This window comes from Hibiscus syriacus, unplaced genomic scaffold (assembly GCF_006381635.1).
Source record: "Hibiscus syriacus cultivar Baekdansim isolate YM2019G1 unplaced genomic scaffold, ASM638163v2 tig00110374_pilon, whole genome shotgun sequence".
NCBI classification, from domain to species: Eukaryota; Viridiplantae; Streptophyta; class Magnoliopsida; order Malvales; family Malvaceae; genus Hibiscus; species Hibiscus syriacus.
The window spans coordinates 174,925-194,326 of record NW_024062710.1 but is presented as its reverse complement, the minus strand read 5'-3'; the positions used below and the strand labels follow the sequence as shown (position 1 = coordinate 194,326).

The 19,402-nt window shown below is 30.1% G+C and overlaps 1 protein-coding gene across 3 annotated transcripts; it reads right to left on the bottom strand.

Moving 5' to 3' along the window:
* Positions 1-13,278: 13,278 nt before the first annotated feature.
* Positions 13,279-17,545, bottom strand: LOC120121496 (vesicle-associated protein 2-2-like). 3 transcript variants are annotated; one of them, XM_039140841.1, is made up of 9 exons: positions 17,369-17,545; positions 16,767-16,871; positions 16,315-16,385; positions 16,090-16,171; positions 15,177-15,292; positions 14,919-15,101; positions 14,239-14,658; positions 13,967-14,044; positions 13,279-13,554 (listed from the first exon to the last, which is right to left on the bottom strand). In XM_039140841.1, exons 2-9 carry the CDS (start codon positions 16,813-16,815, stop codon positions 13,408-13,410), a joined length of 1,146 nt encoding a protein of 381 aa, XP_038996772.1. In that variant the 5' UTR covers positions 16,816-16,871; positions 17,369-17,545; the 3' UTR covers positions 13,279-13,407. The 3 variants fall into 3 exon arrangements, with proteins under 3 accessions (XP_038996772.1, XP_038996771.1, XP_038996770.1); XM_039140840.1 differs by having other exon boundaries at positions 16,767-16,863; XM_039140839.1 differs by having other exon boundaries at positions 16,767-16,847.
* Positions 17,546-19,402: the final 1,857 nt, after the last annotated feature.

Genomic DNA, 19,402 nt, shown 5'->3' with positions numbered 1-19,402 from the left:
TATTCGTGAATTTTTTTATTTAATTTATAAATATTAAAAAATATATTTACAAACATTTAAAAAACTGAACAAAAATATAAATTTGAAGTTAACAAACACAAACCGTGATCCATCACAATCCTAACAACAACAAAAATATCCTAAAATTATTACAACTAGAAGACATAAAATACTAAAATAAAAATTATGTTATAAGTACTTAAATTATATATTTTTTAAAATTTTGGATTTTTTTTCTTAAAGTATATGTTCAATGTTTCATTTTGTTACTATTTAAAAGTTAAATTATCGACATTCGTAAAAAAATATCATCTAATGAATATATAACAAGTAATTTAATTTTTAATTTTTTCTAAAAATAACTTAAAATCATTAAATTTTTAAACTTAAACACCTAAAAAGCTATAAAATTCTGAACCCCTAAAGTTTATTGTCTTTTGTATCTATCACCTCTTCTTCTTGTTATATGAAATCGTAATATCTCTTCCAATAATCAAAGGTTTAGACGACGCAATCCACCGATTTAATTCGGACAACTACAGTGATGAACCAATGAATGACAACTGACATAACTGAATTCAAAGAGATTTAGACATTACATGTAACAATATGAAAACAATTAAATATTAGGATTTCACGAAGTAAGTGGACGAGAGTGATTGATTTGACAATATAAATTTTAGGGTAAAGTATAGTAATAGTCATTAAACTTTTCTAAAGCTTTCATTTTGATCCCTCAACTTTTAAAACTTGCAATACAGTCCCTCAACATTTAGTCCGTTTACAATATGGTCCCCAACAGTTACATCAGGGACCATATTGCAAACAGACTAAATGTTTGGGGACCATATTGAAAACATACTAAATGTTGGGAGATTGTATTGCAAGTTTTAAAAGTTGAGAGACCTAAATGAAAGCTTTTAAAAAGTTCAGTGACCATTACTATACTTTATCCTATTTTTAATCATCCTTTATAAAAAAAATTAAAAATATTTTTAAAAATAATTTTTTAATTAGTCATAATCTTACAAACATCTAAATTAAAACTGATTGCGGTTTAATATATTCAAACTTACAACTTATAAAAGATTCTAATTTTGTCAAAAAATATTCTAATTAAATTAAGATTCAACTAGTACAGAGCTAATTAAATAATGTAACTCAATTTTAAGATCTCTTAAATAACATTTTGAAAATTTTTAATTAATCAAAAAATAATTATTAATAATTTAATATATAAAACTGTTTAATAGTATAAATTAAATCTACAAATGAATTTTTAATTAAACTGTATAAAATTATTAACTAGATAAAAACTACTTATCACATAATATAAACACATTTTGTTTTCTTTTTCTTTTTTAATTATATTATCTTTTAAAATTTATATTTTATCAAATAATTTAATTATATTCAATATTCAATATTCAATATTCAATTTTAATTATACTTTAAAATCAATATTTAATTTTTCATTATGTCAAAAACACGAATAGAATTTTGATTAGTAGATGATAGACGGAGCTAATTATTTTTTTAAGGGAAAAAAAAGATGAGATTCCCATTAAGACTTATAAAGAAACAATAAAAAACAATAAATAATAAAACAATAAAAACATATATAAAATTAATAATAAAAACCAATAAATAATAGGGTAAAGTATAGTAATGGTCACTGAATTTTTTTAAATCTTTCATTTAGGTCCCCCAACTTTTAAAACTTGCAATACAGTCTCCCAACATTTAGTCCGTTTTCAATATGATCCCCCAACATTTAGTCCGTTTGCAATATGGTCCCCGACGTAACTGTTTGGGGATCATATTGCAAATAGACTAAATATTGGGGGTTGTATTACAAGTTTTAAAAGTTGGGGGACCTAAATGAAGCTTTAGAAAAGTCAGTGACCATGACTATACTTTACCCTAAATTTTATTAATGGTGATGAAACAATGAGTGATTTAAAGATTTAAGAATTAATAATTAATGATTTTAGAGTTTTTAAAAGTTTAATGATATCTTTAAAATTAATGATTTTAATTACTTTAAAAGAAAATTAAAATCGAACCTTTATATGAATTTTTTAGCACCAATTGTTATACCTTTAAAATGATAATATGATAAAAATATCAAAACAATTACTTCGGTAAAAAATATTAGATTTTTAAGATAAAAAATAAAATTTAGAAACTTTACATTTAAATTAAATTAAGGGTAAAGTATAGTAATGGTCACTGAACATTTCTAAAGCTTGCATTTAGGTCCCCCAACTTTTAAAACTTGCAATACAGTCCCCCAACATTTATTCCGTTTGCAATATGGTCCCTCAACTTAAACCACTGTTAGAAAATTAGGGTAACGATCATTGAACTTTTCAAGCACTTGAATTTAGGTCTCCCAACTTTTAAAACTTGTAAAATAGTCCTCAATTTCATTCTAAACCCCAATTTCCAAAGTAATTCAATTTCATTCTAAACCCTAAATTCCAAAATAATTCAATTAAATTTTAACGAAATTTTGAACATGAATTTACTATTTGACAATATTTATTTCAATATAAATTTGAGGTTTGTTTAACTATTTATATCAATTTTGAATAACAATATGCATTGATTAAACATCCCGAATAGCAAAATGAAAGCACTCTATTCGGTATTTCAACTTCCCATAAACTCTGCTCATTTCTTCAACTTTTGACTATATGAAATTTGGAACACTCATTTGGAGCATTATGATTTAAGTACCACTATGTTCTTGCATGCTATTTTTTTTTATCAGATTTGAGTACCTAACCCTTCAGTGCTTTACGGTGCGATCATTTATGATTCACCTGAATTTACTCATACAGTGATCATTATGATTTAGTAGAATCAATGGTTTAGAATGAAATTGAATTACTTTGGAAATTGGGGTTATAATGAAATTAAGGACTGTTTTACAAGTTTTAAAAGTTGGGAGACCTAAATTCAAGTGTTTGAAAAGTTTAATGACCGATTATATATATTACCCTAATTTTCTAACAGTGGTTTAAGTTGGGGGACCATATTGCAAATGGAATAAATGTTAGGGGACTGTATTGCAAGTTTTAAAAGTTGGGGGACCTAAATGAAAGCTTCAGAAATGTTCAGTGACCATTACTATACTTTACCCTTAAATTAATTCTAAAATGATTACAACCAGGGAGTTTGTAGGCCTGTAGCCGTTTCTGATCCCCGGGAGGACAAAAGTTGGAGTGGGTTGATTCATAAATATATTATTTCATTTAATTATTAATATTAATTTATGATTGAATATTTAATTTTATAATATTTATAAAAAATATTTTAATTTTTTATTTTATAAATAACTTCAGTAACCGAAATTTTTTTATAATAAACGATTTTAACCATTTTTTTTTGGATTTGCGAAAATAACCAATAAATTCGCAACGCAGTTTCGAAAATCGCAACGCGATTTTCCAAATTTGCGACGCGATTTTTAAATCCGTAACGCTAATTACCGATATAGGTAAACAGTACTATCGCAACGCGATTTTCAAATTCGCAACACGATTTTTAAATCCGCAACGCTAATTACCGATATAGGTAAACAGTACTATCGCAACGCGATTTTCAAATCCGCAATGCTAATCATTGATATAGGTAAACAGTACTATCGCAACACGATTTTCAAATTCGCAACGCGATTTTCAAATCCGCAACGCTAATTACCGATATAGGTAAACAGTACTATCGCAACGCGATTTTCAAATTCGTAACGTTATTTTCACAAATTGAATTCGTCAATTAAGTTGCGAAATTGGCGAATTCGATTTGTGAAATTCGCGTTGCGATAGTTGTGTTTACCTATATCGATAATTAGCGTTGCGATAGTACTGTTTACCTATATCGGTAATTAGCATTACGGATTTGAAAATCGCGTTGCGAAATTAGAGTTTGCGTTGCGAATTTGTTGGTTATTTTCGCAAATCCAAAAAAAATTGGTTAAAATCGTATATTATAAGACATTTTCAGTCACTGAAATTATTTTCTCTTTATTTTATTTGTAAATATCATAATTTTAACTATTGAACTTTTAATAATAATTTATAATATATAATCAATCTTTTCTTACCCTGTCTTTTATAATCAAGCTATATTCCTTGATCAATCATGAAATTGAAATAATCCCACTACCATAACATGACCTACAGTGTAACCAAAAATAAAATGCCATATAGCATGACAGCGACATTAAAGCAAGTATTAATTTTGGAACAAATTGGGACTTTTTAATTTTGGGTAAAATATACCAATAATCTTCTAACTATATTATAATGTTCTGTTGATTTGTTGAATCCCACATGGTACTAATTTGTTGAATCCCCTGACTATTAGAAGTGACAAAATAGTCACCCGACTATTCATATATTTTAAGCTCGTCATTTTCCTTTAAAAAAATTAACGTTCGCTTAAGTTGAACGTTAATATGCTGACTATAATATGACAAAATATGATCCCAAAAATCTCAAACGACTATATAATTTAAATGGTTCTAGGATCATATTAATCATATCTTAGTCAACAGGTAAACGTCCAGCTCAGACGATCATTAATTGTTTTTAATAAAAAAAAGTGATGAATTTGGAACTTGTGAATACTCAAATGACTATTTTCTAACTTTTAATAATCAATAGATTCAACAGAGCAACACAATTTAATTGAGATGTCATTTTGTAACTTTTAATAATCATAGACTCAACAAAACAACACCTTATAGTCGAGAGATCATTTATGTATTTTAATTTTTATGAAAACCAGTTTCATAAACCATTTTCATGATAAAGTTGAACTTGCTTCATAATCCGAGCAAGGTTTTAGAAAATCCAAGTTTTAGTATGGTATGAATCATCAAACGATTTAGTGATAAAAATAATTATTTTTTTAAAGATTATGAGTTCAAATAATTCTATTATCATGATTGATTTTTTCTCAAGTAAATATAACCTTATAAATAACACGTACTACTATTAAAAAAATTCTAATAGATATATATAAAGTTGAAAATAAGGAGGGAATTCATTAAACTGAAGGGATACCCTACCGGAACTGGCAAACCGGCCTAAACAACGGAAGCAACAGGGGCGACCCATGCTTAAGCAGAGCCTCATGCAAAGCTCTGTGAAGACAAAAAAAAGGCCGCCGCTGCCACCATCAAACACAAGAACAGGGGAGGAATCAATCTCGGACGGACACTATTGTAAAAGAAGGGAAAACAACACATTATTGAAAGCATAAAACATAAGCCGTTGGTTTTTTATCCCATGAAAGCAAATTGTAAAGTTTATGTTGATGGCGCCCAAATCCCCACATCATACAGAGAATAGTATTTCATTGCCTTCGTCAAATTTCTGGGCAGTCTCCGTATCGTTATTCTCTTCAGCTTCAATGAAGGTCATGAAAGAAGCAACCATGTTATCCTTGGAGGCTTGCTCAGCAAGCATGCTCTGCTTCTTCCTCTTAAGCATTAGACGCTCCTTAGATTTCTGTCGAAGCGCCACTAGACCAGCCCTCAGCACCTTTTTCATCCGCCTTTTCTGACTTCTCTTCCTTTCCACTGCAGCTTCCATAGACATCTGTGTTCTGTTGGATCTAAAAAGAAAAGAGGAAGAAGATATAGTAAGAATGTAAGGCCTGGTACGTGAACATAAAACAAGTAATGGAAGTGAAATCCCAGAAATAGAAATCTAATCATAGGAAATGAGGCCAACATTGGGGAAGGAACATAGCTGACAGAATGCTCAAAACAACTATGGACTGAGTTTGGCGTTACGAGAGCTTTGGTATATAGACCGTGAGTGGGAAAAAAAAGGTGGTGGGGGTTCAATTTTCTTCTACTACACGCTTTCTATTTTGGTGGTTTATCATTTATGTATGAATTCACATGGGACGGGGGACCGGGATTATTTTTTTAAATAAATAAAACTGAGTTTAGATTAATTAGATACGAATTTAACATAAAAATATTTTATTAGACTTACTTGATTATACTAATAAAAGCATTATTTTAATTAATTCAAAAATAAACATTTTCTTTTATTAAATTATTGATAAAAAATAAGTATCTAAATTATGGATAAGTCTACCACGCATGTCGCATACCGAAATACTACTAAACGGCGTATTGAAATGTACCACAAGCAAATTTGTTCTTGTTATATAAATATTAAAAAGTATAAAAATTTATTTGAAATTAATCATTTATTAAATTAATTATAATTTTAACTTACATAACTTAAAAATCTTAATTCTAAACAAATTAAATTACTTAAATTATTATTTTTAATAAATTATAATTTAATTATAATTCTATTAAAATTAATTAAATTTTAATAAATTTAAATTTAACTAAATCCTTATAATTATAATTCTATTAAAATGATAAATTTAATATTTACATTTATTTAGAATTAGACTTAGAATTAGAATTAGGATTTGAATTAGAATTAGGATTTATTTACGTAATAAGTAAATTTGCTATCTAATTTTTGAAAGAAAAATCGATAAAAAAAACATTTTAGGTAATATCTAATATTAATATTTTTAATAAAAAATAATATTTTAAATATTACTTTTTTAAAAATATTAAAAAATATTAATATTTTCGATAACGTATTTTTTTATATTTGAAATTTTGAAACCCAGAATTAAAGTGACGCTTCCTCGACTCTGTTTTTTTCGAAAATGGGTCCTTATTATTTTTTTTGTTTATATAATTTAGATTTTAAAAATGTTTAAAATATTAAATTTTTATCATTCAACTTACACTTAATCCACTTTTAGATGATTAAATTATACCTTAAATCGATTTTTGTTGTCTAATTTTTTTGTTAAAAATATGTATATAATGTTTTCAACGTTACATTTTTAGGTGTTCGGACCGTAACGCTCGTTAAATTTGACTATTATCTGACACGTGTTACACATAAAATTTTAAAAAATATATATATTAAAACTATATACTTTTAGATGAATAAACTGTAACTCAAATTTACTTTTGATGTCTAAATAATTTTGCGTTAAAAATATGTATCTATCATTTTCTATATTACACTTTAAGGTGCTTGCATTTATATATTTTAATAATAAAAATATTATTTAAAAAATAAACCCTTGTGTCGTCCCTCTCCCTCCCATCCTCTCACCTCTGACGATGAAGGTCCATGTAAAAGTGTAGGTAGAATTATATATATACGTGGATATGATTTTTTCTCATATTATTTATTATTTTTAATTCATTGTAATTTAATCGTATTGATGGTGTTCATCCTGAAATTTTTCGTGCCCACCCTAAAATCTGAGTTTTTCTTCGATTAGTTACTTATTTTATGGACGTTGCTTTCCCTGAAATTTTATTTGTACTCATTCCATTTAAAAAATTTATGTTGTCAACATATGTGTGCCTACCCTATAAAATATTTTTGGATCCACCACTGCCTAGACGTTGAGAGTATGTTCATATTCGTTCGTTTAACTTTAACTAAAACTAGGGAGACAATTTAATTCATGTTTATGAACATATATATCTTCAATATATATTATGTATGTTATTATTTTAATAATACTTATATAATTATTATTAAGTTTTTAACTCATTATTCTCATTTTCTTTATTTTCATATTAGATAAGATCAGAGTATAAAAAAATTGTATAAAACACTTGTCATGTTACAAAGACATATCTTACGATATGTATCTTTTAAAAGATAGACACTTCCCAATTTATATATATATATTTCAAAAGAATATTATTTTGATAAATAATATTATTTAAATATTTTTTTAATAAAAGATATTATTTTCATAATATTACCGTAAGTTCAGGTGGGGGTGAATCCAATGCGGTAGGATTAGGCTTGTAAACGAACTGAACGTTTAGCGAATCGTTCGACGAGAAGTCCGTTTATGTTTTTTTATTTTTTTTAAAGGAACGGACATAAACAAGATATTATGTTCATTTAATTAAATGAGTGAATACGAACAAAGGGCTCGTTCGTTCATTTACGTTTGTAAACGTTCGGTAATTCGTTCGTTTATATTTATTCATTTGTATTTGTTTATGTTTTTCGTTTACATTCAGTCTAATCTCCATACCTATTTAAAATATTAAGACTTAATAAATTTTAACATTAAACCTATTAATATTTTAAAACCCAAATAAAAAATACTCAAATCCTAAAGTTATTTTGAAAAGAAAAAAAACTATTCTCAAATATAAACCCAATTAATTTTATGTTTGTTTGTTTATGTTCGTTCATTTGTGTTCATTTATCATTTTAACGAACGAACATGAACGAACACGAACATGCTAAATTTCTTAATGAGCGTACACGAACAAGAAAATTGTGTTCGTTTTTGTTGTTCGTGTTCGGTCTTTTGTTCAGTTAAAGTTAAACGAACGAACATGAACATACCCTCAACGTCTAGGTAGTGGCGGATCCGAAAATATTTTACAGGGTAGGCACACATATGTTGACAACATAAAATTATGTTAAAGGAAGATGGTGCATTGATGGTTGAGTTAATGCTGAAGCCATTATTGTTAGAGCGGATTAAGGAGTTGCAAAAAAAAAGATGATAAGTGTTTAACTTGGTTCGAGCAAGTAGAGAATGGTGGACTCAAGGACTTCGAGGTTAAGTCGAATGGGTGTCTATATTTCAAAAATCGAGTGCCTTTGGGAACACAAACTTGAAAGATGTATCAAGACTTGAAAGAGCATTTTTGGTGGCCAAGCATGAAGAGAGATATTACGGAATTTGTAGCAAAGTGCTTAAATTGCCAACAAGTGAAAGCTGAACATCAAGTGCCTTTGGGATTATTGCAACCTATCTCAATTCCTCAGTGGAAATGGGAAAACATTACGATGGATTTCGTAACAGGTTTGCCTTTATCTCCGGGTAAAAAGGATTCAATTTGGGTAATTGTGGATCGCCTTACAAAGACTGCACATTTCATCCCTGTGCGAACAGATTTTTCTATAGAAAAATATGTTGAATTGTATATCGAGGAGATAATGAGACTGCATGGTGTTCCAATCTCAATAGTTTTTGATAGAGATCCCATATTCACTTCGAGATTTTAGAAGTCTTTTCAAAGAGCTTTGGGTACCCGATTGAATTTTAGCATTGATTTTCATCCTCAGACTGATGGTCAATCAGAGTGAACAATTCAGATTCTGGAAGATATGTTGAGATCGTGTGTGATTGATTTTACTGGATTGTGGGAAAAGTATTTACCTCTTGTTGAATTTGCTTGTAATAACAGCTACCAATCCAGAATTAAGATGACATCATATAAAGCATTATATGGAAGGAAATGCAGAACACCACTCAATTGGTATGAATTAAGGGATCGGGAATGCATGGTCCAGACTTTATTAAAGAAGTAGAAGAAAAGGTTCAAGTGATTCAATATAATTTGAAGATGGCCTCAGACAGACAAAAGTCATACGCGGATTTGAAAAGAAAAGAAATTAAAATTCAAGAATGCGATAAAGTGTTTTTGAAAGTATCACATTGGAAGAAAGTGCTTAGTTTTGGGCGTAAAGTAAAACTTAGTCCTAAGTTTATTGGACCTTATGAAGTTTTGAAGAAAGTTGGACCTGTAGCATATCAGTTAGCGTTGCCACTAGTGATGAAAAATATCCACAATGTTTTCCATGTGTCCATGCTTAGGAGATATCGATCAGATCCTGCATACATCATAACTCCAGATGAAATAGAAGTTCAATCTGACTTGACATATGAGGAATAATCAGTTCAAATTCTAGCTTTTGAAAACAAGCAGTTGCTGAATAAGACGATTTCACTAGTTAAAGTCCTTTGGAGAAACCATAAAGTAGAAGAAGCTACGCGAGAGTGTGAAGAGGATATGAGGAAGCAATTTCCCCACCTTTTTGTGCAATGAAAATTCGAGGACAAATTTTATTAAGGGGGAGATTTGTAACATCCTAATCATCGGGTCAGTGACCAAAATGTAAGAACTTTTTAATTCAGTGGTTGAATTAAAATAATTTGATAAAATTAACGATTTATGGAGGAATTTTGTGTTGGGTACTATAGCAAATATGGATGGCTAACAACGGCAAAATGGTAATTTGCAAGGAAGGATATTTTAATTGCTTCCTTATTGGATAAGTATGTGGAAAAAAAAAATAAGTGTATGGAACTCTTTCTTTCTCTTCTTCTTCTTGTCGTGGATTTCATTAGCAAAGGTAAGCTTTTGTAAATTTGATGATTTCTTTAATTTTTGGGTTGATTTTGGAAGCTTGGGTGTTAAATAAGTTTAAGGAAAACTTGAATAGGATTAAAACATAAAGAGGAGTGATTTAGACATAGATTTGTAAAATGGGTTTTAAGATGAATTTTTGATATGGTTTGGTTTTTAGAGTTTTGGTGAGATTTTTACTTGTCAATGAGTTAATTAAAGGGTTAGGAGTATTAGAAATGATTAAGAGCTTGGTTGAAAACATGGCATGATCCTTAAATGTAAGTGTTTTAGTGAGAATTTGGTATGTTTAAGAGTAGTAATTGATGACAAGTTGGTTTGAATGAAAGAAGTTTAGTTTAAAGGCTTAAGAAAGGATTTTATAATAGATTTGAGAGTATTTTTGAGTGATTTTCGAAGTAAAAATGGTAATTATGGGCTTCGAGTATCGATATTGTTAGAACAATACCGATACTTCAAGGGAAAATCTGTGAAATTATTAAGGGTAGTATCGATACTGGTTGAAGGGGTATCGATACTGTATGGGTAGTATCGATACCAGTTCTAACTTATATAACTTAAAAATCCTAATTCTAAACAAATTAAATTTAAATAAATCCTAATTCTAACTTAAAAATTCCAATTCTAAATAAATGTAAATATTAAATTTATCATTTTAATAGAATTATAATTATAAGGATTTATTTAAATTTAATCATTTATTAAAATTTAATTATAATTTTAATAGAATTATAATTTAATTATAATTTTTATTAAAAATAATAATTAATTTAAGTAATTTAATTTGTTTAGAATTAGAAATTTTAAGTTATATAAGTTAAAATTATAATTAATATTAATAAATGATTAAATTTATTAAAATGAATAGTCGGGTGACCATTTTTTCACCTCTAATAGTTAGGGGATTCAACAAATTAGTATCATGTATTCGGAGATTCAACAAATCATACTCTATAATCAGAAGAGCAATAAATTAGTATCATATAATTGTGAAATCTTACACTGTAGGTCATGTTATGGTAGTGGGATGATTTCAATTTTAAGATTGATCAAGGAATATAGCTTGATTATAAAAGACAGGGTAAGAAAAGATTGATTATATATTATAAATGATTATTAAAAGTTCAAGAGTTAAAACTATGATATTTACAAATAAAATAAAATAAATTGAAATATTTTTTTATATAAATATTTATAAAGTTAAAATTAAAAATTTCAATTAAATATTAATAATTAAATGAAAAATACATCATATAATAAATTAAATTAAAATATTTTTCATATATAGGATCATTTTTCCTTCTAATATGTTCTAGATTTTTAAAGTTTCTTTGTTGTGCTTCATTTTTCTTTCTTCCCATTGCCTTTCTAATTGATTCACGCATGAGGCTGCCGTATGATTTTTGGTTTAAATTCTAAAAGCACCCAAGTGTTCAGTGGCGGAGACTTGACATTATTTGCCGATGGGGCTATTTTAAAATATTTAGGTTATGGGGAGGACAAGGCCTTGACAGTTCAAGGTTCACTTCGGTTTCAACAACGGACAAAGCTCAATCCTAAGGTCAGCCATGTGTTTTAGTGATTACCTAATGGAACCTGGTTGGGATCTTCTGTTACAGTATTTGTCGGACAATGATCGGAACCACCATGGAATCCAACCGGATTAGAAAGAAGCTATGAAAGCGATGCCGAACCATTGATGACAACGTACAATGTTGTGCGTGTTTGGAAGATACTGAAATCGGGAGTCAAGCTAAAGAGATGCCATGTAAACATAAGTTCCATGGCGAATGCACTACTCCATGGTTGGAGCTTCATAGCTCTTGCCCCGTTTGCCCGTTCCGCCTGCCTTGGGACAATGAAAGATCGAGGGAATGCTGTCGGAAACGGTGGCAGGGCAGAAACCAAAGGAGGTACTGGATACCAAATCCTGTTGGAAAAATTCGATAATTTTAGAATTTTGAATGAGAAATTGATCCAAACGTTATTGAGGAAAATGTGAAACCAATTATTGGTTCGTAAATGTGCAGACGTGCACGATGTGGGTAACGTTAATGTCTGAACCGGTCAAGTAAAATATTTTTTCATATCATTTCAAAATGTGTTTTGGAATTAAAAGGATAAATATTAAAAATGTTCCTTTAATCAAAACAGTAATTTTAGAAATTGTTTAATTGCTTGATTTTCATTAATGCTTCGGTTAAAAATTTTCAATTGTTCACAATGTGAACTCTCTATAAATAATATGTTAACCTACTAGGTTATAAACAATTCAAAAACAACTCAAAAACCAATTCAAATGAATTCTTTTTTTTTTTTAGTTTTTGGTTATAGGCGAAGACAAGAATAGTTCGTGATCTCGACAGTTGTACTACTGTGCGTTAATCATCCCATTGTTGTATCCTGGGAGACAGATGACCAAAGATCTCGAGCACCAAGGAGTGGAAGAAAATCTGTCTTAAGGAAACTACGTAATTGCAGGCCTCAACTTATTTCTATTAATATATTTATGGTTTTCTATTCAGATTTTTTGATCGAATATTTTCTATGTTATTGATTGTGTTTGTTTTATTTCTTGATTCATATACTCGAATTTTAGGTTGAGATTCTACCAAGGAATTGAATGTCATTTGCCGCGACTTGTATGAATCACCATGGACGCAAATTGTAAATCTATAAAATATTTGATTTTTATTTTCTTTTCGTCTTGGATTCTTATACCTCTAATAATTCCATGGCCTTCCGAGGTTTTAATACCTTCATCTGTTCTTCTTCAACTGCTTCATTGGAAGCCATGCCTGGAAGCGCAAGTGCAGCTCAGGCAGATGGTAATTGATTTATCATTTTTTTAAATTTTTAGGATGATTTTATTAACTACTTTAAGGCCTAAACTAATGTATCATTGTATCGTGTCTGTGTTCTATGTTATCTTTATTCTTTTACGAGACACCAAATCAAGAACTTACACCCACGAGTTCAACACCTAATTTGATCCTCAAAAGAACTCATCAATGTCTGACTACCATTTGCTCCATAAAAGTTTCGTAATTGTTCCAGACGACAAAATGATTATCATTACTATTATTATTAACAAAAAGAAAAAGGAAAACAGTTGCCTGACCAACGGATTAATCTCGTATTGATTATAACCGGTAAAGATCTGACATGGAAGTCCTGTTCTTCACCAAAAAGCATCCGATGTAGACGCTGATGAGTGCCACCATACAAACACATAAAAGATGGATTCCCACTTTAGCTTCTTTGAGCTTCGCCTTTTTCCTCAATAGCACCTGCATAATATTGACACATAAGTTTATTCTCAATAAATTTAAATGGATTTCCCATTGTACTTGTGTTATCCAGATTCAAATAATCTACTCAGAATATCATACTTAATGAGCATCTATGCTGCAATTGACCCATGAACCAGTGGTCTAAAACTGGATTTATAGTGGACTTAAAAGACAGAAAGATAGTCACATGTTAAGAGACAATCATTGGCCTATTCTAAGAAAGTGAGAACGAGAAGACGTTCCACGGTACACCATTCATCACACTGGTCCAAAAGAAAATGTCAAGAAAATAAGTGACATCATAAGATCACGCTAAACAAGTGGCTGGAGAATTTATTGTCTATTGTTGAACGCATGATTTGGAACATGCAACACGAACTAGAACAAGAATGCACGGATAGAAACTTACAAGCTCGTCTTGTAAAAATTTTCGTTCTCGAGTGCTTAACCTCCTCTCTTCTGTCAGTTTTGATATGGTAGCTTCAGCCTGATAGAGGAATTGACCACTAGTGTTACTAAAGCTTAGCAGATCTATGTTACTCGCACAGAAGTGCGTCAAATATAGGTATATATGCCGAACACAAGTACTTTTCTATGGTAACTACGTAATTTTGGCTACTAATTTTATCTCTTCTTATATGGTAACTACGTAAAAACTGCCTTAAATATAAATAAACTTACCTCGCCTAGCTTAAATTCAAGGTTGGCCAGTTTCGATTTCATTTCTTCAGCATCTTTGGCAAACTTTCGCTCCTCCACTGGCTTCAATGTTTTCCCTTCAACATCCTTCAATGCATTGAACTCCTTTTCCTTCACCGAATTAAATTCCTCAGTAAGAATATTCTCCCTTGGCTTTGACTCCACATCTTTCACCGGCTTTAACTCCTTGCTATTGAAAAAATTATTCTTCGGTTTCAGCTCGGATTCTTTTGTAAATTTTAAGTCATCATCATTAACACCATGCTTTGGCTTTGGCTCTGCATCCTTCTTCGGCTTTAAATTCTCTGCATAGAACATATCTTTCTTTGGCTTCCACTCCACTTCCTTTGTAGTCTTTGAATCTTCCAAATTTATCATTTTTGATTCCTCAACCCTGGCAACCTGTCACAGAGCAGGGAACATTGATAGAAGTGTTACTGTTAGGTACAAGCTTAATCAACGGACATGAAGTTCGTCTTTAAATCATATTTGAACTCAAAGTTCCATTCAAGTTCACCTTCAGATTTAAAAGAACATGTATTTTCCTTCAAAAGATAATGCAATCACACTTGCAAGTCATGTATGTATATAAACATATATGTGTGTCAGAACCGAAGTGACTTTATTTTAAGGTCTGGAAGAATAAATAATGCACATCTAACCGTCTGCAATGGTGCATGAATCCCAACTCGACATAGTTCTGGCTCTTTTGGTATTGAAGCATTATGATCTGTTCCCTGGTTTGTTATCCCATTAATTGTTGATGATACTGGCAAATAAGATTGGCAGACAAGAGCAACTTTAAGCTTGTGCTCTTCAATATACCTTCCACTGTCCTTGACAAACTATCAAACAAAATGATGAGTGAAAGTCACTTATTAGTGTCAAATAGAGCACGACTTGAGCATAAAATCACTTACTGTGGCAGATGTAATGTCCGCATCAATTGTTCCAAGAGGGACAACTTTGCTTTGAATTAAGAACTTATCTCCACATATCATATCAGGAGGAGCTTCGAGCTGGACTTGCATGGTAACTGAATAAAAAACAACCAAAATAAATGAAAAAGGGTGAGACATATACTTTGACACAGGAAATTAAAGAAAAGGATGAAGAAGTCGTATGAGAAATTTCACTACTTTGATTCACTTGTCCAGCCACTGATGAGGCAGCACAATGGCAGATTGTTGTAAAGATTGTCGTTTGTCAAGTATTTAATTTTTGTTTGCTCAATATATTTGCATTCTCATGAAATTAATCATGAATTATCGGATAGAAAAGAAACCAGCCAATAGCCAACTGCAGGGATACATGCACTGCCTCTAAAGCACCTAAACTGCAAAATTTACTCTTATCGGCTTATCCCATTCCTTGCACTTTACTAGATGGCAAAATCATTGAAACTTGTACGGTTCCTTAGCCAGATGACCTTATATCTACTAACACCTTAGTTATGAGCCATTATAAGAATAAAGGAAACTTAACTATGATTTGTAGTCGCACGTCACAAATGTTAGCTCAGATTAGGTTCAATAGAGTCGAGCTCAAGCTCAAATAGGCTCGGCATGCCACATTTGAGTATTGTAACGCTTTATACACGTAGCTGCGAAGCCTAACCGAAGTGAAGCTTGAGCAGTTTGCTTGTGTCTCTAATCGCGCTCAAGCATCAAAAGAAAAACTTGATCAAGCTTGAACCTCGATTTTAAGTGAAACTCGAGCTTCTTACAACTTGACCTCAACTCGATGATTAGACTTGTACAATTAAACGCATTGAAATTCATTCGTTACATGCACAAGCATTGACATATACATTTCGGTACAAAAGCTCCTTACCTGTAAAGTCACATATTGATTTGGGCATAATAATGCCAAAACTAGGCCGCACATGGTACTTCTTAGGAGATGTAGTTTTAACCTGCAAATTACCATTGCTGAAATTACATTAGAATCCAGTACTCTAAACTTAAAAATAAAAATCCAAAACAAAGGTCATAAACTTTATTAAAGAAAAGAAAAATAATAAAGAGAATGCAGAAAGGCCTGGTTCAAAGTTCAGACCTTGAAAGCAACATTTTGGTCAGTGTTATTTGTGAGTCTGACGGAGCAGGAGCATGGCTTCTTCAACGTAACTATAATAAACAAAAATAAATAACTCTAACTGGAAAATAGACAATTATTTAAATTAATATCAAAGCTAAACTGAAAATCATATTATTAAATTTTTTACCCTTTCAATTCTTCCATAAAAAATCCAGAAATATTAATATAATTGCTGCGAAAAAGTCTTATTATTTACTATGGGTTCTATATGATATACTTTTTCTATAAAAATAATAAAGAGTTAGGAAGAGGTTTAAGGGGGGAAAAACAAAGTGATTATAAAATAAGATTGATTATTTCTTCTGATAAATGCAACAAAAAAAATCAAAAGTATTTTATACTAATTATTACTATTAAAAAAATAGTTGTGTTACAACAACGAACAGAAAATCAAGTAATTATGTACTCACATCTGAATTCAAGCGCCTTAGGCTCAATCTCCAAAAGTTGTGTATTCATTTTCCTTCTTCTATCAGCATACAAATCTTAATCTGCACATGATAATTACTGTCATACTAATAAGCAACGATGGTTAGCTAATTCCATTTTTTAATTTTTAAAAATTGATAACGAAAATAGAGTTTGACGTGCTTTGACTCAGATTAGACTTGAAGCAACGCAGTTTAAATTCCAAACTACGATTAAGCAACGACCCCAGTTCGTTGAAACTAAGGCGAGAAGTTTCTGAAATCAAAAGTACAGAAAACAATAAGAGGTTTTAAAGTTTTGAAAGCAAAGATCCAGATAATGAATTGGCTTCCAACTCGAATCATTTTAAGCTCAAACAAACTCCAGCTATGAAAAAATTGAGCTAAAAAACAATTACAAACTCGAAACTGAGTCGAACTTCAACTCAAGAGAAACAGCAACGTTGGATTGCCTTCTTTGAATTGGATCCGGAGATCAAAACTCGAGAAAAAGCCAGGCAAATCGACACCGTTTCTTAGGGTTTCCAGTTCCATTGAACATGAAATTCAGCGGGAAAGTGAGAATCAGAAGAGCGAAAGCTTACCTGGTTCAACGAAAGAATCTCCTGTCAGAGAGAGAGAGACGATAGGAATTTGGTAGTAGAAGAGATGGAAACTGGGAGACAAAGAAAAAGGCCGAAGAAGCGAAGCGAAGCGAGACAATCATAGAAAAGCAACCAAAGCTTTAGTTTTCTAGAAATAAAGTAAAAGAAAAAAAGGGAAAAGAGTATAGCTTTAATTTATTCAAAATTTGGATAATTCAATATACTCTTTTCCTTTTTGAATTAAAGAGAAGGCCTAAGCCTAAGCCAGTCCTGGTGTACGGTGAGCCATGAACATCCCCCCAACAGAGTTCTTGAATTTCAATCGGAGAAGAACCACAACTGTGCATCTAAATTAGGCTTATTATCCCGTAACACTGTCGTTAATTTTTTTAATTAAATTAAAGTGATTATAAAATTATATATTTTTTTAAATATTTTTAATTATTTAATAATTGATATTCGATCATCTTACTGAACACCGTCGTTAAATTTATTTATAGATTTGATCCTTTTAATTTATTATTATTTAATAATTATAGGTGACTACAACATATAGGATATATTTATTTATAATTTTTTTAATTATTGATAATGTTTACACATCGTATAGATATAATGTTTAAATCTAAGATATTAAAAGAGAATAATATTTTTTAACCATTAAAATTACTCAACGAATCTAAATTATTTATTGAAATATTATTTATTTATGTAAATAAAAGAAATGTACATCCATCGTACAAAAAGGGATTTTTAGTATGATGTATTTTCGTATTAAATGATGACATTTTGTTTAGATGATGAATACTTTTAGATCAGCAAGAAAATGAGATGATGCATCTATTCACTGTGGTTGTCAGAAAATAAAATGGTATTGACTTTGAAAAAATGTAATGGAATAAAAGTTAAATATGGTTTTAATCTTTCTAAACTGACACACGTTATATATTTATTGATTAATTTATGTTGCATGTGACAAGGAAAAATAGTGTGGGTGACTATAAGAAAATAGAGTGATCAAGTATAAATGATCATATTTAACAGGGTATAGTTGAGTGGTCAAAGTGGTAATTAAACCCAAACTTAAGTTAATCAACATCCATGCAATGGCTTCTTTTGCATATTTCAATTAAATAATTATTTAAGAAAAAATAAACAATCATGCAACATAAATATTTATTCCAAGTCTATTGTAGGTGAACAAAATTAATAATTTATAAAACAGATTCTTTTTTACCTATTTTAATTGAGATACACGTCACTGGGGTTTAATTAATTAATTTTTGGGCCACCGCTTAATTAAACAATTTGATGGAATACCTTTAGAATTCCTTGCATGAGCTAGGTAGGAAGCAATGTGAATAAAAAATTATCTATAAAATAATGAATATAAAAATTATAATTCAAACAAATATTTAATATTCTAATACGAAATGGAGTCATATAAACACTCGCATATTCAATAAAGGGGGTAATTTAACGCCAAAAAGTTTGTCAAAAAAGCCAAAGTCGCCCAAAAAGGTGAATATGCCGATAGTGGAATTATGATTGAGAAAAAGATAAATAGTGCGTTATGACAACTATTTTTTCCCAACTTCCATTTCGATGAAAAGGTCATTCAAATCCCTCCCAATTTGGAATTGGGCAAATTGGTCCTTCTAAGAAAAAATTATTTTAGTCCTTCAATTTTGAAAATGGTGGATTTAGTACAATTAATTGAGGCGTTAAAATTTCCTATTAATGGCCAATCCAGGCCTCAATTATATTGCCAAAACCGGGTCCCTGAGCACTCAGCAGCCCTATACTTGGAGGCCCCAACAATATCCATTACCCAATTTATACAATTCCAACTACACTACCCATGTTCCAATAACCAAACCAACCCAATCCGACACAATTTTTTAAAATCTAGCCGACCCAATTACATTATAACTAAAATTAACCTAAATTAACCAACTTAATATATGCAGACACAAATCCAACATAAAATTCTATATTTATTTCTATCTCTTTTATTAATCTGAGTTTTTTTTA

Coding starts and splice junctions, on each gene's coding strand:
- LOC120121496 (XM_039140841.1), bottom strand. CDS start 16,815: ATGAATACACAACTTTTGGAGATTGAGCCTAAGGCGCTTGAATTCAGA. Junction 16,386..16,766: donor TAAGGCGCTTGAATTCAGAT/GTGAGTACATAA, acceptor TGTTTATTATAG/TTACGTTGAAGAAGCCATGC. Junction 15,293..16,089: donor ATCAATATGTGACTTTACAG/GTAAGGAGCTTT, acceptor TTTTTTATTCAG/TTACCATGCAAGTCCAGCTC.